The sequence below is a fragment of the Aethalodelphis obliquidens genome, unplaced genomic scaffold, assembly GCF_003676395.1.
Source record: "Aethalodelphis obliquidens isolate GAN/ISIS:26980383/991018 unplaced genomic scaffold, ASM367639v1 scaffold11, whole genome shotgun sequence".
In the NCBI taxonomy this organism is placed as follows: Eukaryota; Metazoa; Chordata; class Mammalia; order Artiodactyla; family Delphinidae; genus Aethalodelphis; species Aethalodelphis obliquidens.
The window spans coordinates 37,382,984-37,410,958 of NW_020837955.1; the positions used below are offsets into that span (position 1 = coordinate 37,382,984).

At 52.8% G+C, this 27,975-nt stretch overlaps 1 protein-coding gene across 2 annotated transcripts; it reads left to right on the plus strand.

Annotated features, from left to right (window-relative positions):
* Positions 1 to 21: 21 nt before the first annotated feature.
* On the plus strand, positions 22 to 27,975 carry GPR26 (G protein-coupled receptor 26). 2 transcript variants are annotated; one of them, XM_027112861.1, is made up of 3 exons: positions 22 to 1,044; positions 10,225 to 10,338; positions 14,249 to 14,970. In XM_027112861.1, exons 1-3 carry the CDS (start codon positions 377 to 379, stop codon positions 14,307 to 14,309), a joined length of 843 nt encoding a protein of 280 aa, XP_026968662.1. In that variant the 5' UTR covers positions 22 to 376; the 3' UTR covers positions 14,310 to 14,970. The 2 variants fall into 2 exon arrangements, with proteins under 2 accessions (XP_026968662.1, XP_026968660.1); XM_027112859.1 differs by lacking the exon at positions 14,249 to 14,970 and adding an exon at positions 20,024 to 27,975 and having other exon boundaries at positions 23 to 1,044.

Below are 27,975 nucleotides of genomic sequence, written 5' to 3' on the forward strand. Positions count from 1 at the left end.
GGAGAAAGCACGGCTGTCGGAGAGGGCGCGGAGCGGAGCCGGAGCGCGGAGGGAAGGGGCGAGGGCAGGGGGAGCAGAGGCGGAGCCGGGCAGCAGGCGCCCGCCCGCAATCCGGGATCCCAGGGCTCTCTAAGCTCTCGGTTCGGCGACGCACCAGCGCTTGCACGGGAGGTGGCGCGGGCGCCAGGGCTCAGCCGAGCGCGCAGGTGCCGGCCCGGGAGGTGGCGCGGGGCTCCGGGGTGGCCGCGCGCCCCCCGGGGGGCCATGGCGGCGGGGACTGGGGGGCGCGGGGCGGCGGCGGCGCCGAGGGGCTGAGCGGGCGGCGCCATGGCGGCGCCGGGGTGCGGGCCCTGAGGGCCGGCGGCGGGCGCGCACCATGAACTCGTGGGACGCGGGCCTGGCGGGTCTGCTGGTGGGTACGATGGGCGTCTCGCTGCTGTCCAACGCGCTGGTACTGCTCTGCCTCCTGCACAGCGCCGACATCCGCCGCCAGGCGCCGGCGCTCTTCACCCTGAACCTCACGTGCGGCAACCTGCTGTGCACCGTGGTCAACATGCCGCTCACGCTGGCCGGCGTCGTGGCGCAGCGGCAGCCGGCCGGTGACCGCCTGTGCCGCCTGGCCGCCTTCCTCGACACCTTCCTGGCTGCCAACTCTATGCTCAGCATGGCCGCGCTCAGCATCGACCGCTGGGTGGCCGTGGTCTTCCCGCTGAGCTACCGCGCCAAGATGCGCCTCCGCGACGCCGCGCTCATGGTGGCCTACACGTGGCTGCACGCGCTCGCCTTCCCCGCCGCCGCGGTCGTCCTGTCCTGGCTGGGCTTCCACCAGCTGTACGCGTCCTGCACGCTGTGCAGCCGGAGGCCAGACGAGCGGTTGCGCTTCGCCGTCTTCACGGGTGCCTTCCATGCGCTCAGCTTCCTGCTCTCCTTCGTTGTGCTCTGCTGCACATACTTCAAGGTGCTCAAGGTGGCCCGCTTCCACTGCAGACGCATCGACGTGATCACCATGCAGACGCTCGTGCTGCTCGTGGACATCCACCCCAGGTGAGGGCTCTGGGAAGGGCTGCGCGGACTCGGTGGGAGAGGCGTGTCTTTGTGGGAGGAAGGGGGTCCTCGTCTCCCCCACGCTCTACTGTGTGGCTTTGGGCAAGCCCCTTTAACACCGAGCCTCCATTTCCTTTTTGGAGAACTGAGGTCGGGGGGAAGGGCCACCGTTGCCTGTCTCAAGGCAGGTGCTTAGAGCATCAGCAAAGCAGGACCACCAAAAATCGTGGGTGAAACAAATAGGTACATTTTTGAAGCATTAGGGTAGAGACCACAGAGGAGCCGAACTTTGCTGGACTTTATGCTTATTTTGTGCTTGTAGTTTTCACTTTAAGTAGCATAGAAAAGGCAGCAATCTCTGCTCACTGCTCTAAATGGTTCTAGTCAGGCCCTGAGAGCGTGGCCCGGATGCTTAGGGCGCTCCTGAAGAGCTCTTCACACGGGAACGTGCTGCTCTGCGGCTCTTTCCTTTCTCTGGCGTCTGGCGCTGCCTCTGTCTCGTCCTGTGTGTGTGAGTCCTCGGGCTGCATCTTCCTCTGTGGGTCCTTAAAGGAGCATCTGAAGGGCTTTGAGGGGACGGGGGTGCTCTTCCTACCTTCCCAGACAGCACTGTCCCGTGTCTCCTGGACTTGAAGCCTGGAAACCCCTGCAGAGGGAGACCGTCATCCTGAGGCTCCGGTGACAAAACCTGCCCACCTTCCACGTTCACCTGGCCTCTGTTTCTCAGGAGGGCAGCTCGGGGCGGGCAGTTCAGGTTCACGTACCCCCCCGCCCCTGCCCCTGCCCCTGCCCTTGGGAAGTCCTGCCATCCTTTGGAGGCTCTGGGGAGAGAAGGGGGAAACTCTTAGCTGAGGTGTCCTGAGCTCACCTTGGCTTTCCCCCAGAGAAGAGGGGAATGGCTGCTGGTGCCCCTGCAGTAGACTCTGCTGTTTTATATCCTGGTGCCCCAGACGCTAGAAGGGGGGCTTTGGTGTCAAGATGGCGTGAAAAGTGAGGCAGGCAGAATGTATCAGTGTGGAGGAGGCCAGCGGCAGGGAGGGAGCTCGGCTCCTGTCGTGCGGATGCCTCCCCGGCCAGGGAGAAGCTTGTGGCTGAGGGGGACAGACCAGAGGGTCAGTGTGACCAAGAGCTCCTTCAGTTCTGGGGTTTTTCTGCCCACGAGCAATACAAAGAGAAGACCTTGAACGTCACTGCGTCTGAACACAGGACATGTTCCCATGTGTTCCCATGTGTGTGTTCCCGTGTGTTCCCGTGTGTCCATTGTTCCCCTCAGGATGGCCCTTCCAGATTACATGCTGGACCAAAGCTTCTAGTCACAGAACCTTCCTCCCAGAACCATGTACAATATGTACATGTAAATGACACCAGGGCATATGAACCATGTGTGAAATTGTGTGAGCCTCACACACACAGTCCTATGTGTTCATATATCAACTGCATGGGTAACACATCATTCCATGTCACAGGTGTGGCCCTCCTGCACACTGCCACAAAGGCATGCACGGACTCACTGCATGTGGCCATGCATGGTTCAATGTCATTTAAGGATCACAGAGCTATTCCCCTTCCTAGCACCTTGGGGTGGGAGGACCTGACTTTAGAAGGTGCGTCATCCCTAGGACGTGCACGGGGACTGCTCTAGAAGCTGTAGGCAATGTTGTTGAACTCTCGGAACTTGGACAATTTCTGCAGTAAGCCCACTTTCCATGAGTCTAACAGCGGAGGAGGGAATGAGATTGGAAAGGAATCAGTTCTTATCTAGACCAGTATAAACCCCGTCCCCGCTCTCCCTCCAACTTCCAGAACAGGAGGGCGGTGGCTCCTTTTCAGCCCATTTAGGATGTAGGGTCGGCTCCAATCCTGCCGGTCTCTCACGGACTCCAGGCCAGACACTGCAGAGAGAGCTCCCGGGGGTGTCAGGAAAAGAGGCGGTTGCTCGGCTGCCCTCCGGTCCTCTCTTCTCTCCTCCACTTCCCTCCGGGGAAATTTGACTGCTTTTGAGCCCAGGAGGCTCTGAGGAGACCCTCTTCCCAGAGCCACGGACAGGGCCCTGCAGGGCCAAGGAGCAATGCCGGCCTACGCTGGGGAAAGGAAGGGCTTCCGGTGGGAGGATTGCCCTCGGCCGGTTCAGACAGGCCCCGCTGGCTGAGGGCTGGCCTGAGGTTATGCAATAGTGGGCAGGTGGGACAGCACTGCCCCATCAGTGACCACAGCCTGCCTTTCTCTGTGGAGTCAGTTCCCAGAGTGAGAGCCTGGGTGGTGGGCCACGCGGGAGGGCACCAGCTCCCTGACAGTGGATTCACAGACTTCTTTCTTGGCGTCTCCAAACTCTTCCTTCCCACAAATGAGAAACTGCAGAGCTAACTCGGGGGGGCTGCCCCTAGGTCCCACGAGCCTTAGTCACTAAGGCTTCAGGAAATTTCCTGGCCAGTTGGTGCTGGGAGCTGGGGGGCAGGGGGGTGGGGGTCCAGTCCCAGATCAGCAGAAGCCAGGCTTCCTTATCCGGGCAGCCAGGGTGGCAGGTGGAGGTGACTTTGCTCACTGGGAGATTCACTTAACAGCCACCACACTGATGGCCTCCTGGGACTTAATTTTGAGTTCCCTGAGGCCCAGGCTGGCATTTGTCAAGAAGCTCCCTAGTGATGCCAGCTTCCTCCTGCAGAGGGTTAAATGCAGTGAGCGACACACACACACCCCCCACAAAAGGTCAGGGACCCTCTGCTCTAAATTAAATCAGGGACCCTGAGAGACATCGCCCACTCCTGCCTTTCTGGGGTGGTTTCTCGAGTTACTACAATCATAAAGGAACTGGGAACCCACCTGGTCTCCAACCGCTCAGTGTGCTTGGTTCAGTTCTCCCAAACCACAACTCCAGACCAATTATAACCAGATCCTCTCCCTGGTGCCACCAGAGACATAGAAGGGGAGCCCGGACGTTGGTGCTGCAGCCCTTCTCTCCCCGTCCAGCTGACGGCGCCACTCACCAGCACAGGTTAATGGCTTCAGACTAGACTGTTGACGAAGCATGCTCATTCTTGTGATCAAGGGCTACGGGGGGCTGGCTGAGTGCCGAGCCGGAGGGTGTCAGAATTGTGCCACAGTAGATGGAGGGGTTCTCACTGTGCCCTTGACTTTGCAGATGAGGAAGTTGGGAGCCCCAAGGAAGGGGGACACTTGCCGTATTTGATAGATCTGGACTGTGGCTTCACCCAAGACTCACACCTAGGTCTGCTCCTAAGGCTTACGGATGAGGCGATAGTGCCAATGGAGTTTCACAAACCATCCACACGAATAGTTAGGATTTCCAAATTCAGCTTACAAACTGTTAAACGAAATATGTTCTATCCTCCTACTTTGAGAAATATACATTTATAACACTTGGCAGGGCTGGGTTCAAATTTGGAGTTCTCGGGTTCCTTGGAGTGCAGCCTTGTACGTGGCAGGGGAGCTGAGCTGGCCCCACGCCACAGCCCACCTCACCCCCCCGCCCCGACACCCCAGCATGGAAGGGGGCCTCCTCACACAAAGTGGACACTGCAGGCTATGCCTCCACATGTCAATCACGGATGTCTCCCCTCCGGCCTCAAGCCAAGCACGCGGGTGGCGCAGCCCTCCCTCAGGAGGACGGGCCCAGGGAAGATGCCTGTGCACTTTCTGGAAGCAGGATCAGGGCATTTGGGCAAAGAATTCCATGTCCCACGTACCTAGAGCTTGGTCTAGAATGGAGGATGTGGGTTCTGGGTGGGCACATCCCCTTGGCCCTGTGAAGTCTTCATTTCGTGGGGAGGTGTGGGTCCCTCAGTAACCAGGGCCCAGGACAGGGCCCCTCTGGCCAGGTCGAGGGCAAGACTGCTCACATCAGTCCTAACCCCAAACTCAAGGCTCTTTGCCACCAATCGGTCAGCTCGTTCCTTTGTCTTTTGTTTCATTCTCCAAAACGCCAGAAAGCAAATCTGGATGTCTCCCTGCGTACTCGAGAGCGTGGCTGTCGACTGGCTACCGTCCTCTGGAGGTCAGTCAGGACCCAGACCCACCGTCTTGTAGCCACAATCGCCTCATTTACTGACTTTTCAGATATTCCCAGTATCATCCGTCCCTCTGCTCTATTACGGAAGCCTCCTGGGGAACATGTCTTTGACCCTACATGCCACAGTGCTGGAGGGCTCATCTCCTTTTGGCTCAAGGAAACTCTGTGTCTCGTCTCGGCCCTGGGGTCGGCCCACACTGGTACAGTGCTTGCACTCTGAGCAAACGAACCCGGGCAGGAGAGTTTTGGGCCTCTCACCCTCTGCACTGCAGATTCTGCTGGGGAGTCCAAGGACTCCAGCTGCCACCATCAGGCCCGGGAATATCTGGGCGTTAGCGTAGCTAGACACAGCGTGCCCATGGCTCAGTGACCCAATGGGGGGACACCCCAGATTTTGGTGGAAGGAGACCTGGAAGGAGTCCTGGTCTGTCTTGAACTTACTTTGCAACCCTGGGCACGGCATAAACCTTTCTGGCTCTCTGTGTCCTCTTCTGCAAGTACGTACAATGACTGCTTACAGGGCTGCGAGAGTTCAAGGCGCTCAGTTTTGCAAAGCTACGGCGGGAAATAAATGACAGCAAGTGCAAAGTGATTTTATTATGTTGTTGTTTTCGGAGCTGGTGAGCTGCTCTCATACTGGGCTTAAACAATACTAACGATAAGCCAGAGAGCTGCGCTGCTCCCCTCGGAGCCTGGGAGCCCTGCTGTCCTCTTGCTGCCGCCTCCCTGGTCTCACCTGGACACGGGGGTGGGGGGCACTGGGCACAGAAGTCGGGTCCATTCTCTTCCTTTGCAGGAGTTCAGGGATGCAGCCACGTGGTTCCAGACTGGGTGTCAGGAACTGGTGCTGGCCCTGCCTGCAGCCCACTCTCCAGGTGGGCAAGTCCCTGTCTTCTTTGAGCCTCAGTTTCCCCATCTGTGAGCTGGGTTGGGTGGGTGAGAGCATCTTTCATACTACACAGGACTGTAGAGCCTAGCCAGCCCGCCCCAGAGCAGACACATGACCAGGCCCGCGTGGATGCTAGCCGGGCGCAGCACCCATCCCACACACCCGCTGTGCTCCCACAGCGCGCCAGGTGCCACTGAAACTACGGAATAGCATCCGTCGCGCCCTGGAGACCCAGAGAGGGTCACAGAACCAGCACGAGAGCCCAGACGCAAGCTCAGACCTGTCTGGCACAGTTCCTGGTCGCAGCGCTCTCTCTCTCTCTCCTTCCCTCTCCCTCCCTCTCTCTCTCCCTCCCTCTCTCTCTCTCTCTCTCTCTCCCTCCCTCTCTCTCCCTCTCTCTCTCTCTCCCTCCCTCTCTCTCTCTCTCTCTCTCTCTCTCCCAGCTACCCTTGTAAATGCAGCAAGAGAATTTTTGCCGCGGGAGGGATCCCAGTGGTTTGGGGGTTCAAGGTAGTGCTGGCACATAGTCGTTGTTTTATAAATATATGCTGAATGAATAATAATTAGCATCTGCACTTAAGTGCTTACTCTGAGTCAGCACTGTCCTAGGTACTTTATGGGTGTTGACTCAGTTAATCTCAACAGAACCCTACCAGATAGGTACCCGTATGATCCTCATTTTAGAGGTGGGGAAGCTGACGCACAGAGAGGCTGGGTAACTTGCCTGAGGCCACACGACAAGTAAGTGGGGAGGCCTGGATTTGAACCCAGAGGTCTGGCTCTGGCACTGCTCACATGCTTACCGCTTCCCTGTCAAGCAGACAGGGTTCATGGAAGTGTGCATGGCCTGACAGCCACTGACGAGTCTTGCTTTGTCTGAAAAGCTCAAGATTTTTAAAGTCTCACTTTAAAAAATCTATTCTAGAGCAGATTTCTACTATCATCTCTTTTGAGAAGGTCACTTAAAAATGATTGAGTCTTAATTTTCCTAAGATGCTTTTAAGGGTTGTTCAGTAATTCAAAGACATACACTCATTAGGTGTTTTCTGGGTGTAAGGTGTTGAGCTTTGTACTGTGGGGACCCAAGGAAGGAATGTGTGTGCAGAGTGCTTGCTATTTTATCCTTCTCTCCTGTACAAAGCTTTGCAGGAACAAATAAAATTAATTTCCTGTAGGATTTTACAGCATAGAAGAGTGACATTGGTTATTCTAGCCTCTAAAGTGGCCGTTTTATTCCTGTAGGGTCACTGAAATGTTTCTGTGTATCCTTCCGAAGACCTTCAAAGCTTTAACCAACATCTGTCTTTAAATATTCCTCAGGGCTTTGGGGCAGGATTGTCTGGTGTGGCAGGGTGGAGGGCTGCTTCTCCTGGGGAGACAGCTGAGTCCTCAGACCCTCAGCAGGAACCCAAGTCCCTCCTTGAGGGCAGGGGCCGGGGAGGGCAGGGGAAGCTCCTCACTCCTTAAGACCTTGGTAGCTGGTGAGGCACTTCAGTCCCTGATAAATGGTAGCTCTAGTTGTAAGTCATCACTATGAAATCTTCCACAGATAAGTGAAGAACCAAATTCAGAGAGGTTGAGTGGCTTTCTTGAGGCCACACAGCTATGAGGGCACAGCTGGGACTAGGACACATAGCCAGCACTTGTTCAGTCCTCAGGGTTATTCTAAATGTCTGGGAAATGGATAACATGGTCAGGGCCACAGACTGGAGGAGGGCCCGGCCCCAGAGCACCACCGGTTTCTCTCGTGTTCCCTTCATTCATTTACGATGACTTTGGTGCTCATTTTCGAGGAGATGCCCAGAATGCTGTACTCCTCTCGTGGGGTGAGTGTACTGTGATGCCTCAGGACACCCAGCTCACGCCCCAAATCTCCAGCAACTCCTACATCGATTACTGAGAGTTTGGGGGGAAGTATTTTCATATTAAACAAGCAGTCCTGTGTCATGGAGAATGTGCCAGACACACTGCTAGGTTGACCAGTGTCCCGATTTGCCTGGGACTGCAAGGGCTCCCAGGATGTGGGACTTGGAGTTTGAAAACCAAAACCGTTTCAGGCAAACCAAGATGAGTTGGGCACCTCACTGAACACAGACCTCCAGGGTGGGGACCTAAGCCTTCTCTCCACGCCACCTGTGTTGTGCGTATGTCACAAGAGCCACAGGACTTTGGGAGAGGACACTGCAGACACCCGATGCAAATGGAAAGGGAGGAGACTTCAGACTGAGTCTCGCTGTGTGGCTTCAGGCAAAGTCGCCCCTCTGTCCCCGCCCCTCGACTTGTATTTTTCAGATTTTCTGAATGAGGTGATGCCCCAGGGCCTCCCCAGGGATGTGTGATGACCCCAGTGAATTGACAGATGACACTCAAGGCTCCAGAGTCAGATGGCCTGGGTTCAGCTACTGCCATCACTTAGGGAGACCAGCCATCCTGGGCTGCCCGAGATGGAGGGGGGATCCTCAGACGCAGGCCCTTCTGTTTCTAAAACCAGGACGGTCCTGTGTAAACCATCCAGGCGGCAGGACGTTTAGTGCCAAAACTGGGACAGTGCTGGTTATCCGGGACAAGCTGGTCACCCTACTGCCACCCCTCCAGATCACTGTGTGACCCTGAGCCAGTTGCTTAACCCCTCTGTGCCTCAATCTCCCTCCTTATCTGAAAACATGAAGATTACAATTGTATCAGTCCTTTGCTTATAGAGATGTGAGTATCAAGCAACAAATGCATATGAACCCCCATCACAGTATCTAAGATGACACATATTAAAGACTCAAGAAATGTGAGTTATTAATATTAGCTATTAGAAATTAATTCATAATGTTAGTCATGAGTAAGACCATTTCAGCCAGTATGAAATCTGTCTTTACTGGGCCAGACTCCAGTTCCCAACTGTCTAAGTTCCTGAAAAGACACAAGTCAAGGGAAGAAAACTTCCTGCAAGAATTTCAGGGGGCTTCAGTCCAAACTCACATAGCATTGTCCCTCTGTGATCAGGAATCGGATAAAGAAGAGTCTCGATTAAGTATGAAAACGACGGTTCTTGTGGAAGGAAGGGGAGGCTGCCCTGGCGTTCGTGCTGCTCACAGACCTGGCTTCTGTTGAACAGACTGACCTAATTGCGGTGCCAGGTCACTGCAGCCCAAGCCTGTCTCTGCCAAGTTATCGTCACTCCTGGGCAACTCTGTCCACAGTCCTCCTCCCCATCCAGTTTTGGAATCATGTGATTTATTTGAAAAGTAAACAGTAGGAACACATGCCCACGTTGGGCCCCATGGTCTGGCACATGTGAATCCTTACAGCTGGGATCGTCTTTACGTGCGTGCGCCTTGGCCGTGGAAATGGACAGACTGGCTGTTGCTTCTGCATTTCCCCATGGCTGCAGGAAAAGGGTTGCAAGAACCACTGCTCCCAGGTGGCGTGAGATGTCAGGTCTCGAAAGGCCGGAGCAGAGTGGAGTCAGGAGCAGGGTGTGGTTAGAGGCGTAGGTGGCCATCCGTGGAGCTGTGGCCCCGATTCTCCAGGGACCTGGCCATCCCATGGCTTCACCGAGCCTTGTCTATGAACAAATCATGTGACTTCTCCTTCAGTCACCTCATAATGCGTTACCTGTAGCTCCGGGCAGGGCTGAGGCTTTGGGATGGAAGAAACAGGGCTGAAGGTGTGGAGGAAAGGAAGCCCTGGGCCACACTGCACACAGAGTCCAGGCCATCCCAGCTGGAGAGGACCAGCTTTCAGTCACATGGACACGGGTTCAAGTCCCGCCTCCACTTACCAGCTGAGCAAATCATTTGGCCTCACTGTACTCATGGTCTTCATTGTAAAACAGGGCAGGTAAAATCCACCTGGCAGGTTCAACTGTGGTGAGATAAGAATTAGATATTACTTAGGGAGTGTGGACTCGGGCTGGCCCATAGCACGAGATAAGAGAAGGCTATGAGTACTAATAATGAGTTTATATTTGCACTTGCTTGGGTCCTGTGCTAATCGCTTCAGCTGCTTCACGCATCTAATTCTCAAAGCAGCCCTTTGCGGCGTCGTATTATATTAGTATCCACATTTTACAGAGGCTTAGTGATGTCACACAAGGTGCCCAAGGTCACGTGCCTACAGCTCAGACTTGAGCTCAGGTCTTTCTGGCTCCATGGTTAAGTTCCTACACTCGCGGCCACTGCCTGCATGTACAAATAGTAACTCGCTGTGACCTGGCAGGCGCCCCCCATGACTCACGTGACCATGACTCCACTTTTTCCTCTCTCACACGCAGTGTGCGGGAACGCTGTCTAGAGGAGCAGAGGAGGCGGCGGCAACGCGCCACCAAGAAAATCAGCACCTTCATAGGCACCTTCCTCGTGTGCTTCGCACCCTACGTGATCACCAGGTGAGCTTGGCGAGTGGGACACGGGCTTGCGGCAAGTGGGGCGGGCACGGGGCTCTGGAGAGCGAAGCAGGGCCTGCGTGGCCTTTTGCCATGGCCAGCCTTGCTTGGCCACATGTCTTCCAGAGGCTGGATCAGGGGATGAGAGTGAACTTGACAGGTTTAGTGAGAAGGGCACACACTTTTTCTCTTCAGCCTCAGATTCTTTTGGATTAGACTCCGGACCGAAAGGCAGTGAGACTCTCTCCCACTTGATCTCCAAATCACATCATTCTAACCCTCAGTCCCCAACCGCAGGAGACCCGAAAGGAGACGACAGGAGAGGAAAGAGAGGGGATAGCACCCTGCAGGGACTGGGTTCTTACTGCCCACTGAGTGCAGGAAAGCCCAACTCGGCATCCTCAGCCCGGACACCCTGCAGAGCCAGTGCCACGTGCCACCTGCATAGGGACCAGGGAGCATGCTGCATGGGCCCACCTGTCCCACGGCTCCAGGGATCTGCCCCTGTTAGTTCAGGCAGTGTGAGCTTGTCACGTTCTCTCCCAATCCCAACCCCCCATGCCGGCCAAGGTTGCAGTGTGCTGGCCTCAGGGCTGTACGTTCCAGAAGCCAACCTGCTCCAGCTACAGAATTTCCCCCAACCGTGAAACCCAGAAAAAAAAAAAAAAAAAAAAAAAAGTATCACCCACTCAGTTTTGCTCACTGGAGGGGAAAATACCCACACAAATTAGTATCCAGAATGGCTTAGCTGTTTGGGAAGGTGACAATAAAAAGGACTTTGATGTTCTATTAGGAGGTGGACGTGAAGCCTGGGAAGTAGGATCTGTGCAGGGTTTTGTGTGCATGCACGTGCCTCTGTATGGAAAAGAGAGCGCACGGCCCATCCCCTTGCATCCCCCGGCATCCTCAGTTGGCAGGGACATGGAAGGGACGCCCTGCCTCAGCGTCCCCCAGAGTCGCGCTCTGGAGAGGAGGGGCTCAATGTGCCCAGGTCCCCCTGTCTTTCCCTGTCCCTACTCATACTGAGCTGAAGCCTGGCCCCCCATAGCTGCTTTCTGCAGCCCAGGAGAATGTCTGTCCTCTACTAACAGAGGCCCTGCCAATTTGCAGACAGTGAGCTGGGGTTCCCCAGAGCAGCCCCCATTCCCCAGACACCACAACCCCAGAGTGTCTGTCACTGTCTTTTCTGTGCATGCCACTCTCTCTGGGGGAAAGCCAGGGGGCCTGCATTTCACTTTAAACATAGGACATAGGACTGTCCGCAGGTCTCTTCATGGGTCTGCCCCAGGCAGAGCAGAGCCATCAATTCTTCCTTCTAGAACTGCCCGCTAGACCTCAGCGCTCCTGACATTTCTCCATGGGAGACCATCCTGTGTGTCGTAGGATGTTAGCAGCATCTCTGTCGTCTACCCACTACCCGCCAGCAGCACCTCTTCCCTCCTGCTCCCCAGTTTTGACAACTAGAAAATCTAGTCAACCTGGGGACCAGAATCACCCCCGAGTGAGAGCCCCTGGTCTAGGCCCGCCACGTCCAGCCAGGACGCCGAATACCATGTCATAGCATCTGATAGGGAAGCGTCCCAGGCTTCTGAGGCAGGAGCGAGTGAAGTGGGCTTGGCTCTGCAGGGGGACAATCCCAGCAGAAGGGACAGCATGAGCCAGGTCTAGAGCCCTGCACGGGAGCCACCAGCCACAGGTCCCTTTGAAGCACTTGAACAAGGCTTGTCCAACCTGAGATGTGCTGTAGGTGTAACATGCACACTGGGTTTCCAAGGCTTAGCAAGACTGTATATATATATATATATATATAAAATTAAAACTTTTTATATTGATTCCATAGTGAAATGGTGAAATCTTGGATATATTGGGTTAAATAAGATTTGTAATTAAAATTAATTTCACGGTTTCTTTTCCCACCTGTGGCTCACCTTCTCTTTCTGTTGGGCAGGGCTGGCCTGTAGTCAGGGAATCTGGGGTCTAGGTGTGCCAATGCCCTTGCTCCCAGCTCCTTTTTTCCCTTGACCTCTAGCTGCCCGTATCATCCTTTTCTGACCAGGAACCCATTGGTTCCCAGGATCGCCCTTCCGGCCGCGCTGCAAGAGTGCTCAGAAGTCCCTCCCTCCCTCCTCCCCTGTCCAGCGCCCTGCTCAATGTTGGAGTTTCTAAGCAGTGGCCAAATCAGTGTCTTCCTCTGTGGGGTCAGGTGCATTGAGGCAGGTGTCCTCGGAGGGTCTGAATGAGGGGACATCAGGTCCCAACGCTGGGTGACAGTGTTGCGGCAGAAGGTCCTTGTGCTTAAGAAATCACACCCCTCTGGGACTACCTCCCTCTGTCCACACCCCCATACCCCCCCTGCCATGACCGCGGGGAGAAGAGGTTCTGATGAGGTGCCTAGTCTCTGTGGCAGCTGGGCCCCCAGGCACACCCCAGGGAGATGGACACCTGTGAACTTGCTCTTTGCATGCAGGGAAGCCCCCTGGGCTCCAGGTGTGTGCTGGGCACGGCCAGGATCACACCAGAGCTACACTTCCACCACCAGGGCAGCAAAACTGCCAAACAGGGTGGGCTGGGGTTGGGGTGAGGCAGGATTTGCTCTGACACCCACCTCCAAGGAGCCTGACGCAAACTTGCCCATCTTACGCTGAGTCCGTGCTGAGAAGCACACAGTGATTGTAGGGGGAAATCAGCATCTAGTAAGGAACCCATAAAACAACCCACGCAAGGCATTCACCCTGGTATATTCTACTGTCGCCAGCACTGGAGTCGGGACCGTGCACACTCTGGGCAGCAGCTGATTCTCCTGCTGTTCTCAAGCTGGTTTCCGAGTGCAGACAAAATCACCCCAGTCTCAGAAGAAGCTGAAATCAGACTCTGCTCTGGAAATGTAGTTGAGAATTTAACGTCTTGGAGGAATTGATTCCTTGTGGAGAACCTAGAGCTGTGGGTTATGGAAGTGGAAGTTTCCTTAGCAGTGTCTCATCCCGGGAGGGCGAGCTGATTGCAGGCCACCTGGGATCCACTGCCTGGGGCAAAGCCCACGCGTGGGGCCCCTTGCCCTGCACTGTTCTGCTTCTCTGAGGGCATGGGGGTTCCCTCCCAGAGGATATAGGAGGGCACTTTGTGCCATGACCCCCTCAGAACCAGGAAGCTGCAGCTTCTGAGATGATAAGGTCAAGGTGTTCAGGTGTCACTTAAACCCCTCACTGAGCTGTCAGTGCAGAAACCGCTATTTCCCGAGGCTCCCCAGGGACAACCTCTATCAAAGCAGCCCGCCTTGCTACTCCCCCCATTGGAGCCTTATAGGTGGAGACGTGCACAAGCATGTGGGCTCACGTCAGGCCAACCGTGGGGAATGCTGGGAGCTGGCAGAATCAGAACATTGAGAGAGAGAAGGGGCTTGTGCTGTGACACCTGCCGTCCCTCTAAGTTGATCAGGAAGGTCCGGCTGGCAGGGAGGAGGGCCCTTCTCTTTATTCCCAGTCTATTCACATCTGCCTGATAACTTTCTCAGACTGGGAAGCAGCATTCTCGGGTCAAGAACCATTCAAGTCTTCCAGTAGATTCTCAGGCTTCCCTTACTGGAGAACGTGGAGTCTTTATAACCATACCTATCACTCATTCGACACTTGTAATGTACCCAGGAGGTACCAGTACACACCTGATTGTGCCTAGTACAGCTGTCCTGCAAGGCGAGTGCTAGAGTCCTCATCTTACTGAGGGTCAGCGAGGTGAGATGAGTGGCCCAAGGCCACAGGAGTAGTAACTGGCAGAAGCAAGGGTTAAAGGTCAGTGCCAGGTCTGTTGGCAATAATTTAGCCCTGTGGGCATGTTACATCTCCGAAGCCTGGGGACCTGGCACTGAAAATGTAGAAATGCTTATCTGCAGGCTTTTGATCCAACTTCCTATTCCCAGCCATCTTGGCAGGAACCCAGACATAGTATCCAGCCTCCTGGGGGTAAAGGCAGGTAGGTGAGTGAGTTGTTTCACCAGAAGCAGCGGTGGGTTCGCGTGGAGTCACCTCTGACCTCCCACCTGGCTGACAGCAACTTGTGTGCACCTGGAGTGGGGCTCAGAGCCATCGTCAGACTCGGTGGACTAACGCTGACCGTGACGCCAACACCTCCCAGAAAGACAGTCCCCCAACTGCACCAACCAGCCGAAGAGCCCCTGGCACCTGCACTTTGTGGCCCGTCAGATGACGGAGGGACACTTTGGCAACCTCCACCCTCGCTCTTAATAGGAGTCACTACCTTCTGTTCACACACTCACACCGGTTCCCAGGTCCTCAAAGCCCTAGCGGGTCACATCGGGCTCTTTCCAGAGTGTCTGAGCATGGTCTGAGGACTTGCAAGACATTCGCCTCCAAAAGCTCTAATTACGTTTTTCTGAATTAAAACGTACACGTCTAGAAGCATGTGTGAAGCTATTATCTCTGCAGCAGTTCAGGCTTACAAATAATTACGGTTGTTCCAGATCGTCGGAGTGGGGCTTTGAGGCATTTGTGGATCAGACAGCACCATTATTGTGGCTTTTTCGAGTCACAGAATTATGTCAGCGAGGTTTAATATGCAGGTGGCTGTCTCGTGTTAATATTCTATTAATAAAATACCTTTTCCCTGCTAATGTCTCATGAACATTTAAAACTCCAGCTTATTACTTATAGCTCTTCAAATATGCAGACCGGATTCTCCAGAAGTCTTCTTGGGAAGACATTGGGCTTGCTTCCCAAAAGCTATTCTGTGGCCCACGTTGCATTTGGTGCACAGCATCTGTGTGTGTGCGTGTGTGCGTGTGCGTGTGCGTGTGTGTGTGTGGCAGCGGGGAGAGATGATGGACGCACAGGAGGTGTAAAGAGGGGGTGTGGATTTATCTCTTTAAATTCAAGGGTTGACAGTAAAGGCCTTGACTGCCCCCTGGAACCGAGTCAAGGAGCTGGGAGGGGCAGCCTGGCACCAGGAGGGCCTGTGGTCTCTGGTGCCCACAGTCCAGGGTTCAAATCCTGGCTCTTCTACGTCCAGGCCATGTGGCCTTGGCCCGTCACTTTGCCTGGGTTCCTCCTCTGTAGTGTGAAGCACAAGCAACACCGTCGAAGGGGGCGGGTGGGAGGTGCTTGAGACAATGTCAAGCGGCTGCCAAAGCCCTGAGCCTCTGGGGACACAGAGGAGGAGCTGGGTCTGGGGCTACTGGTATTACGGGTCTTGTTCTCATCCCCAGAATTTAGTTTCTTTGGAGAGTCTATTGTCGAGCAGAATTGAGACCTTGGTTTCTCTGGGGGGTCCGAGAATGCCTGAGAGTTCTGGCAAGAGTACCCCATCTTCCTCCCAGGACCAGGAGGGTCAGGCCGGCAGGGGCGGGTGAGAGGTCACTGTGGGTGAAGGGCCAGGGGGCCGGCTTCCTGGCCTGTCAGCCCTCTGCTGTGACAACCAGCACAGAGACTTCCCGTGACCCAGATCAGAGGGCCCTGTGCTAAGAGAAAGGACATGGCTCCTTGGAGGAGTCCCCCCGAACAAATACAGGGCTACGGGGTGCAGAGGTGGGGCAGACACATAGGACTTGGGGTGGCGGGAGAGGATGGGTATCTGTTCTGTGTCATCCTGAGTCAGAAAAATACCCATCTCTGTGCTCTGCTTCCGATGTGGTCCCAGGCCACACCCCGCAGCATTTCACACCTCCCACCCCAGCCAGGCTCTGACCAGACGTCCCCAGGTGCTCACAGCGCGTCTCTGAACCACCTGCGTCAGAGTCACCTGAGATGCTTGAGAAAGCAGACTCCTGCCCTGGCTTCCCCTGCCCTTGTCCTCCCCCCATCAACCCTCGGCCTGACCTCTCAGCCCAGGGGATCCTCGGGGGAGCTGTGTCAGGCTGTCCGGGGCAGGCATGTGTGCACTGTGAGCGCGGAAGCATAAACGTTTCCCCCTGAACGGAGCCTGATGGCTGAGGTTTTTCCAGCACATACCTCAGGCGGTGCATGGAAAGTCACCTTGGTGCTTAATGGAAGGTGGGGGCAGGGGGCAGGGAGTGCTGGTTGCGGGGGAAAAACTCTGCTTCCCGGAGGGCAGGGAGGGGGCAGTGCCCTGCTCCGGGGGCTGCTACCTCTGCAGACCCCAGGGACTACCCTTAGTGTTCACGGGCTCCAGGAACTCCATGGGGCTTGGTGCTATGTTGGTGTTACGACCAGGGACCCACAAACAACCGGATCCTGCCTAACAACCCCCTGCATCCCCACGGGGTTCCTTAGCGGATGTGGATCTGTTTCCCAGCACTGCCGCCGTAACTAGCTTCCACTAAGTGGCTTAAACAATAGAAATGTATGGCCTCAGTTCTGGAGGCTGGAAGTCCAAGATCAAGGTGTTGGCAGGGTGGTTCCTTCTGAGCCTGTGAGGGAAAGTGTGTTCCAGGCCTCCCCCTGAGTTTCTGATGGTGAACTTGCAATCTTTAGTGTTCCTTGGCTTCTAGAAGCATCACCCCATCTCTGCCGTCATCCTTTTGTGGCGTTCTCTTGGCGTGCATCTGTGTCCAAACTCCCCCCTTTCGTAAGGGCACGGTCGCATTGGGTTAGGGGCCCACCGTTCTCCATTAGGACCTCACCTTAACTAATTACATCTGCAACTACCCTATTTCCAAATAAGATCACACTCTGAGGTGCTGGGGGTTAGGACCCCAACACATGAATTTGGGGAGACATAGTTCAACCTACAGCAGGGAGCTATAGCGAAAGGAGACAAAGTCCCACTTTCTTAACACCTGAGCCCAATAACCCCTAAACGCAGGGCTCTTGGGGCAGAGCTGGGGGCAGGGGCAGGAGACGGGAGTTCAATAACCCACCATGGTTCGTAGCAGAGAGAGAAGAGGCAGAGCATGGCAGGCACCTAGCAGCACACGGTGCCCCTGCTCCCGTGGAAACTGACTGATCAGAATAATAAGGGCCCTTTCCTGGAGGGGAGGGTGTTTGGAGGAGATGAGCAGAGCTGGCTCTGGCATGAGAAGTTGGGCTGCAGTGTTCCCTTTCTAAAAGGTCATCTGGAGGGGCCCAGATGATCATTCCCTGCCCAGATCTAGCATTAGAAAGAAGCAGTTGTAGCAATACGGAAGTCCCTGCCCCTGCCCAGTCCCCTTAAACAAGTGGGGACTTGGAACTGTCAGAGCTGGAACAGAGCAAAGCCGGCCACAGCAGGCACATGGCAGCGGGGTCCACGTGCCCAGGAAAATAAAAAAGCGGGTCGGCCAGCCACATCTGGTGGCAGAAGGGAGCATGCTAGCTTCAGCCTGGCCCGGGGGCCACACGGGAGCAGTGCCCAGGCCCAGACTGATCCAAAGCATCTCTTTGCCTGGAGGCCTTGATGGAGGCCAGATGCGGGCTTTTCAAAGCAGAAGTCGTGTACACTGTGGACGGGGCAAGTGACAGAAGTGCTGGGTAGCCCATAACCACTTCATGGAAGGGGGATTCTTGGGGTTGGAAGGGACTTCAGAACGCATCCTGTCCCATCTGCAATGTGGAGATTTGAATCCCATCGTGGCACCTAGACAAAACATGGGCTGCAGTTCGATGGAACTGGGTTTCCCCGTGGAGGAGAAGCCGGCTTGCTGCTCAATCTCTCTGAGCCTTGATTTCTTCATCTGTAAAATTGGACTAACGATGCCCATTCTGCAGAGAATAATTGTAAGGTTAGAGATTGTGCACATCACGTATCTGGCCCACAGGAGATAGTTAACTGGGAATTATTATTACTGAGCCAGGCAAGTTCAGATCTTACATAAAATCTCTGAGAAGCAAATGCAACAGATGTTACCTCTTAATTATCTAAATGGTGAAATTTTAAATTGTCCCAAATAGTTTTACTCTGTGAAATCTGCAGAACCTGCAAATAATCATTTTGATCTTGCTGGATGGTTTGATGATATTTGACTCAATAAATCCTCCTGGGAGAGCCAAAATGCTCAGACCGAATCTAGCAATGTATAGAAGACGACATTCTGGAAAAGCAATTTGGCATCCCATAGCAACAATGCGTTGGTATTCAACTGTTTCGTTGTTATTATTAGGTGTGAATTCTAAACTCGGGGGGGTTTGTTCCCTTAAATTCATCACTTCCCAAAGTAGATTTCTTAAAAGTACAGATTTCTCAAATGCCAACAGCTCCATTTCCCCATTCGGGCTCCCAAGGACAGGAGCAAAACCATGGTGGCATTACCCCCTCGGCGTCGGTGGGCAAGAGTGGATAGTGGTGCTGGAAATGGGACGCCTAATAGAAGGGCCTCAGAATGGATTCATTAAGGATCTATTCGAAAAGGGGGTCATTGCAGTGGGGGATCTCATCCCACCAGTTTCCTCCTCCTTCCTCTCCTGGGCTCGTCCTCACAACCTCAGCCCAAAGAAGCCCAAAGAAGCCTTCAGGAAAATCACTGAAGTTGGCAGCCCGGAGTCACAGCCCAAGCTCAGTCCTCTCCGGACCTGGGGTCTCACCTGGGCAGCCCTCCAAGCTGAGAGCCACCGCTGCCTTCCATCTTGCTGACCTCCATGCCCTCCCCCCGCCAGGTAGAATACAGGTGCTAGCTCCCAGTCTGAGCACAGAGGCTGGATTTTCCTCTACCACTGACTTGCTCGGTGATGTTGGGCAAGTCCCTCCCCTGTCTGGGCCTCCATTTCCTCATTTGACAGTGGGTGGGTAATTTATAATCTCTAAGTTCTCTCTCAGCTCTGTGGCCCTTTCTACCTTATATTAATGCTGGGTAACATCTAAATATGGCCAGGGGTGCTGGACACACTTGGGAGAAAAGAATAAATGGCTTGATTTGGGAGAATTCTGTTTACACAGAGGAGGGCTTTTACTACCTCACAGCCTGGCCTTAGCACCACTGAATGGAGCTGTTCGATGGATACCTGGAGGACTCTCAGAACTGTGCCCCTTTGACACAGGAGCTGCCTCTTCCCTCACCTTCTTCCAAAGAATGAGGGTCACTTTAGGGTACCCTGACTGCTGCTATAGCCAGGGGCCACCAGAATCCCAACCCTGGGAAGAAGCTTTTCCCACCAGCAGATTCTTTCCTGATGCAAGACATACTTTGAGCTTTGATGAATATTTGCAAAATTAATCTCAGCCCTTCCTCCCAGGCAAGCTCCCGTGGACGGCGGAGCTAGGATCTGAAGCCAAGAATCAGTCTGTCCTAGTTACAGTGATCATAGACGTGACCTTATTCAACTCCCCCTTTTTCGTAGAAAACACCCAGGCCCCAAGAAGGGAAACAACTTGCCCAGGGTCACACAGCAGGTCAGCTGCACAGCCGGAGCAAATGGCCAGGGTGCAATTAGCTATTGGTGCAATTCTTAGATCAGCTTGGGTGCCTGGGTTCAAATCCCTGCCTTTACAGTTCACTGGCAAACTATCAGTACTTAACCTCCTTGGACGTCTATTTCCTCACATGTAAACTGGAGATGTCTAATCTCCCAGGGTTCCACGAAATCACGTGTAAAGTGCGTCCTTAGCCCAGTACCTGGACTAAAAGAAGCGCCAGGAGAACGGCCACCATAGTTATGGTTGTAAATTGCTGTTGTCCTTGTCGCGGGAGGAGGAAGCCTCAGAGAAACTGAAGCGTGGCCGGGAAGCTGGGGTCAGGGGCTCAGGCTGGAGCCTGGGATGCGCCCAGCTGCGCTCTCGTAACGAACGCCCTCCCCGTCTCTGTCCGCAGGCTGGTGGAGCTGTCCTCCGCGGTGCCCATCAGCTCCCACTGGGGGGTGCTGTCCAAGTGCTTGGCCTACAGCAAGGCCGCATCTGACCCGTTCGTGTACTCCTTGCTGCGACACCAGTACCGCAAGAGCTGCAAGGAGATTCTGAACAGGGTCCTCCACAGGCGTTCCCTCCGCTCCTCCGGCCTCACCGGGGACTCCCACAGCCAGAACATTCTTCCGGCCTCTGAGTGAAGGACGCTGCTGCTGCTGCTGGAGAGCTTGGAATGAGACGGCTGGTGAGAAGAGGGGGCGGGAGGGCTTGGGGCGCCTGGGCGGACTCCACCGGCCGCCACCATCCGGGGAGCCCAGGGATTCCGGTTCCCTGGCTTCGGGGGAGGGGCTCCGAAGCCTGCTTCCTGCTTCCTCGAGGGCAGATGTTGAACTGTCCCTGTTTATCACCAAAGGATGACCAAGGAACATGCTGTGCGCTGGCTTTTCTCTTGGAGAAGCTCCTTTGAGCTCTTAGAGTCACCAGAGACTCCCCAGGAGTCACACCCCGTCCGGTCATGATCAAGGACACACAGTGCTGGTGGCAGGTGGGGAAGCATGGCGTCCACCTGCTCACTAAGCCCTGGACGCTGGGCTCCATGCTGAAGAAAAGTGGTGACCCCCGTGGGGCATCAGCCACGCTGAGAGTGAGGCTGGCAGTGGCCCTTTAGCCCCACATCTGGCATGGCCACCCTTCTCCACATGTCGTGGTGGCTGCCTTAACCCAAATATCGTTCAGCTGGAACTCACTGACTTGTGCTCGGCTGGGACCCTTGGGCCCCCACGTCCAAGGGGAAAATGTTTGCCGACTAGTATTGCCCAACTCTTGCTGACAAGTTGTCTTAGAAATGGCTATATTGGATTCAACTTTTATCCCTCTCTTCCCTCCCCCTCCGCCCCAAAGCTAACATTTGTGTGTGTAGACAATCTTAGCATGAAACTGGTTTAAATAAGCAGTTATTACTACATGTAATAATGTTCTTTGAAGTCTGACCCGAAGTCACCTTCTTCTGATTCACATGTCATAACTGTTGGAGCAAAGGAGAGGCAGGAGGACAGTGTCTGGCAGGTCCCCCACGCCGGTTTGTGACCTGAATTTGCAGGAAGCGTTTCACCTTGTCTCACACATCTTGTCCAGCGCGTTCTCTTAGGTGATTGGACAAGAACTGACCTGAGCAGGGTTTTAGTCTTGATTTTAAGGCACTGGGTTCCATTATCCTAAAGGTTCAATATCCTAGTTTCTGTAAGTCATCAACACACAGTAGAGGCTTCCCAAGGTGATCCAGAAAGTGCCCTGTGCCCATGATGGGAGAGTGAAATTTTTATTGAAAACCGTAACTCTAAAACATATGCCAATTCATGAGCAGCCCCCGTCTTGATTTAAGAAAAACCAAGGTGAGTGGACCTTGAATTAAATGAAATGCTTTCTGCCCATCCATCTTTTTATTTTTATTTTTTTTACCATTTCAAATATTGTGTGAATGCTAAGAGCAGTTCTTTCTCTATCCTCCACTCTGTGTGATTCCTCCAGGGTGGAAAGGATGGGAGCACAAGGGCTCATTCTCTCCTTCCTGCTCTGCAAAGCCTAACTTTGGAAACATAGAAGGGAGGACCCGTTTCAATAGGGACCAACCAGGAAGAACCTGAAGCTTTTCACTGCCAGGTGGCCCCAGTGTTGAAAAACGAAGTGTGTGCATGTTTGAAAAGATGGCGTCTTATTAACTTTAGCTCCTCATTTAGAAAACGAATCACTGAGCCTGGCCTACTCTTGTCTAGTTTCTAAGTTTGCATGGAGACAGACATAGCCTTTGAAGCCTTGCCACCTTCCCGTTGCAGCTGGAGGTGTGCTCACACCTGCTTGGAGGAGCCGATGGCACACACACCCCTTCCCAATTCTGTGTTCTGGGACATAAGCTTGGTAGCTTGAAGTCAGCTGTGATGGGCATATTTATACCAAGAAAGTCAGTAAAGGCTACAAATTGGGCCTTTTTCTCCACTGAGAGCTCATTGCTAAACAGCTCCCAGCACATCACTGCCCAGACAGGACTTTGTGTGTTACTGAAACAGAACTGCTCGGATTCAGAGCACATCTGGCCACTCAAGTTTGAAGCACAACAGACTTTCTTTAATGTGGCTCTTTCCTAGCGTCAGGCAGCTGTTCACCCTTCATTGTCCCAACATCAAAAGAACCAATGAGGTCGAGGACAAGCACAGAGCCAGGAAAGTAAGCACAATTGAGTCTGACCATCTCCCTTTCACGCAAACACTCCTTGGGCAACAGAGGCGTAGCGGCCCAGTGGATGAGGTCAATTGACAGTCAAGTTCAAACAAACAAATACATTTTCATCCATGTCAGGTTGGAGGAATAACTGTCATCTCTTCTTGCTCCCTCTGTGGAGGCAACAAGTTATACTCCCAGAAGCAACTCTATCCCTTTCACCTCTTCTTTAGTGAAAAAATAAGATCTGTCACCTACAGTGCCACATGTCTTGCAAAGATGCATTTCATAAATTACACTGAACCTTAGGTCTGCCAAAAAAACAATAAAACCAGTTGTATTGGCATCATGGTGACAACACCCCAGATATGCCAGTCGGCTGGGTATTTCCATTATTATTTGAACACAGGCATCAAAACCCTAGGAGAAGTGAGAAGAAAATCGTTGCATTGGCCATCAGCGTCAACCAACTCTGCTAGAATTACCCTTAGCTAAATGTTTATATACAGTCCATAAAATTCTCCCCAGCTCCTTTATTCCCAAGAGAATTATCTACCTCATTTGGTAATTTATCAAACGTAACATGGTAATGTGGATTTCTCAGGTAGAACACTTAGAAATGTCCAGATCAGCGTCTATGTCAAGGGCCTGGGATAACTTCCTTGACGTCAGTCTAGAATAAGGCTTGATGTTGAAGGCCCGAACTTGGGTAGACAGCTGGGCTCGGTGTGAGAGCAATTGAAGAAGATGGAAAATAAAGCCTCAATGGAGAGGCTCTCAAATTCCTAAACCCACATCCGGGGCTCAGTTTCTAGCCCTACGTGATCTGAACTTGTAGGTTTCAACCCCATCTGTGTTGGCTTTTGCAGTCCCTCTGCAACTCTAGCTTTTCTTTATGCTGCTTCTTAGAGGGGATTTCAGGGCCCTGGGAGCCACTGAGGGAAAAGTGTTGTAGCATTTGGGGTTTGTGTGTCTCATGGTCCGCTGACCTCCCAAAGATGCTTCCCTAAGAGCCTGCCTATTTCTACCATGAAGTTGGCTGGTGGGGGACGGGAAGTTGCCTTGACTCATCTCACACCAACTGTACATTCCTTCTAGGACTCAGCTCGGACTTCTGCCACCGTGAGCAATAAACCTCTCTCCTCATGTTTGTGAAGCTAGTTTTCTTTTTCAGGATGCCCTTCTTTCTGAGAGAAGATGGAAAGAACAGGCCGAGTCCAGATCCTGGTTGCTGTCCTTTTACATACTTTGGTGCAGGTAGATGGTGCCTTTGCAGGGCTGCAGTGTGACCCTTGGGGGGACCGCAGGCTGTGCGTGTTTAGAATTTACCCAAATTCAGCATCGACTAATTTGCCTATGATTTCAACGAGGTTATTTTATCAGGTGCCAGAAATTCCTCACATCTGCTCGTATCCTCTGGAGCACTTGCACCACAGGTGAGAGAGAAGTCCTGGATATATCTGAGGCTCCCACTACCTTTCTGGAAGGTCAACAGCGTCTGCAATGAAGCCACTGGCTCCTGAACTTTACTATCCACAAGAATCACCAAGAGACGTTGTTTAAAACTCAGATTCCTGAGCCCCTTCCCTGGAGATCCGTCTAAGGAGGTCTGGCAAGGCCTAGGATTCTGCATTTTCAGACATCAGGGCCCAGGTGACTGTGGCAGGTGGACTTCAAAGTGTCCTGCCTGAGGAAAAATGATCTTAAACACCTGGATAAGCTCTATGGAAAACTGGCTCTTTCTAAATATCTAGGTTTCAGTCGTCTTCTATGGTTCCCTAACATGCCAAACAGTTCGGTCTCCAGCTTAATCAAGGGCTGAGTCATTTTGTCCCCAGAGGGACAAAACTGATCATGCCATGAAATTTTTAAAACCTGTTTTCACGAGACTCTGGTGGAAGGGGAGAAGCTGCCCACTCTACCTCTGAAGGCCTTTGCAAAACAGCCTCCTTCCTCTCTGTGGGGCTCTGGCTGGTAAGCACGAGATGTGTTGGGTGTTGGCAGGGTGGCAGCACTCACTGGCTCAGACACTGTGTTAGAGAAAAGGGAGCCTGGCGCTCAGAGGGCCCCGGAGGGATGCTTGCTTGCGGAAGCTTGTGGAAGAGTGGTTGCACGTGTTAAATAGAACCTAGAGTTCACGTTTTGAAGAGTCTGAAATCTGTATTTGGAGACAGGAATCCCACTGGGAATTTTGAGAGTCAGATTAGAGTCATCAAAGCCCCGGCAATACCCCAGACTACTCATAGGAAATGTGTTTGGGGAGCATCAGACGCCATCGCAATGGCACACAACTGATTGGTTGACCTGAGCCGGTCAATTTCCCAATGACCAGATCAGAGAGACAGCTCCTGCCTGGCAAAAATACCAGACACCCAGCCCCCAAGGGCTCTGTCCACCGTGGCCCGGCGTTCAAGCCATTTAATACCAAATCTCTGCTTGAATTATTAGTTACCAAACCCCATGGTGTATTTGAATGCCAAGTCCCCTCGTAAGTTGAAATCATTCCAAACCTCAACAATCCTGTTTTATAGCAAGTTTGTAAACATAATCTCTTCTGGAACATTTGAGGGACATTTAAGGAGTACGGTGTCTCACCAACCCCATCAGGATTTCCCCAGGGGGAACCTTGAAAGTCCAATGACAAATAAAAGAGGTGTCTTGCCTTACCCTCCTTACCACATGGGACATTTTTATAAACACAGGGACAGGCTAGTCTTTATATTCTTAGGCTATAGCTCGGGAGAAGGAGTTCAAACCTTTGCCATTTGGATGTGCACGTCCATTGTAGTGAGGCAGCTCCTCGGAAGACATAAATCTGTCCCTCTGCTATGGTGTTGTGTTGAGCGGATGCCAGCAGACAATTTCAGCCACCCTTATCCATCCTCCCTAATGGAGCACGGCCATCTCCCACACAGAGCTTCATCCGGCCCTGTGTCCAATGGGAGAACCACCACCTCCCTGAGGTGAGACCGGTTAGATGCTACCCTTTGAACGCCAGAAGCTCCAAGTAATGAGTGCACCCAAGTTTAATTCTTTGCATTCCTTCACTTTTCACAGATTTCATTATTTGGGGGGTTTGTGCAAAGTGGGCTGCGGGGACTTACTTACACTGTCCATAGCTTGGACATCCAGAGAATAGAAGGGAGTCTGCACTAAGGAACCCTAAGGCATGTGCCAGCTAGTTCAGCATTCCACGTGGAAATGTACTTTATATTTGGATACTTCAAAAATACTTTTGGAAGCCGAGATTTAGAAAAACTAAAGATATTTCATTCCCGGGGGACAGAGGGATCTGCAAATGCCTGGCTCCTGTACAATGTTCTGTTCCTAAAGTCAGACCTATAGGAAAATGGGTGGGACATCTGTGACTTTGTGTTGGAGCAAATGCACCTGTCACTGTGGCCCCTATGACTCTGCTTCCCTCTGTGTGTCCTTATGGGCGAATGTTCACCAACAGCTGCGTACTAAGCATAAAACAGATGAAGCAAAATGTTACCATCCTCTAGTGTTTGTTTACATGGTAGTTTTTACTTTATTTTCTCCTAACTTATTAAACAGAAGTACAGCTCTATTAAAACACACACACACACACACACACACACACACACACACACACACATTACCAGAAGCCCTCCCCATGTGGCACTGTTACCTTTCGTGTGATACACTTGCCTACAGCTGTTTACTATTGCAATGGGACTCAGGACTGATGAATCCAAGGCCAATGTCGCCTGCTCTGTTTACAATGGCTTGTGTTTAGTGACTACATAACAAATGTTGTAATAAATTTTTATGAGAGAATTATAAAATTCCTGTTATAAAATCTCATCCACACTTTGTTGACCTGGTGTGAAAAAATTTTTATTAGGCACAAGTTAATTGTCGGAAATGGTGGTTTTATAATTTCATGGTGGGACGTAAGTTTACATTTCTTTTTCTCTTTCTATATATCTTCCTATTTTGTACCTCCTTTTCTCTCCTGCTCCCACTGCCCCAGACACTCCTGACTGTCACACAGCCTCCTAGGGTTAGGTGTTCATCTTTTGGGACCATTTCTTTACTACCCAGGCCCCCCAGCAGTCACCCCTCCCATACACACCTGACCAGGGATTGACTGGCATGGCTCCCACCCTCCTAAATACCAGGCAACCTTTGCCACTTTTGACCCAGTTCCTTAGGCTTTGCTAGATGACTAATTGCTGCTCAAATCCCAGAGAGAGAGCAGGAAGGGCCTCAGAAGGGAAGAAATCCTATATTCGTTGACTGCTGCAGTGTGTTGGGCCCTGTGCTAGGGACCTGCCACACACTGCATGTGCCTCTCCCCCCAGAATTCATATGTTGAGACCTAATCCTCAGTCTGATGGTGTTAGGAGGTCATGAGGGTGGAGCCCTCATGAATGGGATTAGTGCCTTTATGAAAGAGGCCCTGGGAGCTCCCTTGTCCCTCAGGCACTGAGGGACACAGCAAGAAGACAGCATCTATGAACCAGAGAAGCAGACTCTCACTAGACACTGAATCTGCAGGTGCCTTGATCTTGGACTTCCCAGCCTCCAGAACTATGAGAAATAAAGTTCTGTCATTTGTAAGCCATCCAGTCTATGGTATTTTTGTTATAGCAGCCCGAATGGACTCAGCCACAGTTCCTCATTGAAGAGTTCCAGAGGTGGCACTCTCATTTAGCAGCTGCAGAGACTGAGCTCAGAGAGGTTAAATATCCAGCCCCGGATCACACAGCTAGTAAGTGGGGCATGGAGGTTCGAACCAGGTGGCTGACGTTAAACTCTTGTTTTCACTAAATCCATGAAGATGTCTCCAAAACGTAGGGATGATTCAGCAAAACCTCTGTTTTTACAATTGGGGAAACTGAGGCATGGAGGAAGAAATTACTTCCCAACATCAGACATTAGACCTCAAGTGTCCTATGATCTTAGGCAAGCAGCACAGAAACTCACATTTAGAAACTCTCAAAGTTCCAACATTACCTTTGTCCTGGGGTCCACTGTGCCCCAGCTGCTTCTTCTTTAGAATGGAACCTCCTATCTAACCAAAGAATTAACTTGTAAAATTAATATCTTCATTCAAGCAATGTCTAAGAGCCAGAGCCCATGTGATGAAATACCAGCTTTGCACTAATTTACTGTGTGACCTAGAACAGATGACTTAACCTCTCTGTGCCTCTGTTTCTTCATACGTAAACTAGTGATAACAGTAATACCTGCCTTGCAGTCCTGTGGAGTCATCGTGTTCTAAGTGCTTAGAATGGTACCTGACACAGGATTAACAGTTCAGTCAACATTGGAGGCTAATATTGGACTTATCTTCCCAGATAGCATCCTGTCCCTGTGAAAGGGGATCTTGGACTCACCTGGGAGGAATTCCTAGGAAAGGCAGGCGTGAGGGAGACATCATGGGTGAGGGGGCTAGGCCAGGGCCCCTTTATCTTACCCCACGCCCCCCGTGCCCACAACACTGCAGCTTTATCCATTTCTGAGCAGATTTGCACGGCAGTCTCAAGCTGGACACTCAGTCCAGGGATTGTAGCAGGAAGACCCAGACATGATGCAGCAGGTGTTGTGTGGCGCTTGGCCTCCCCAACACCCCCTCAGGACCCACAGTCCCTGTCCCCACCTCACTGGGCCTACTGAGGCCTCGAGAATGACCATGATGCAGGACGCATCACTGCCCTGCGTGTGCCTGGGGTGGGC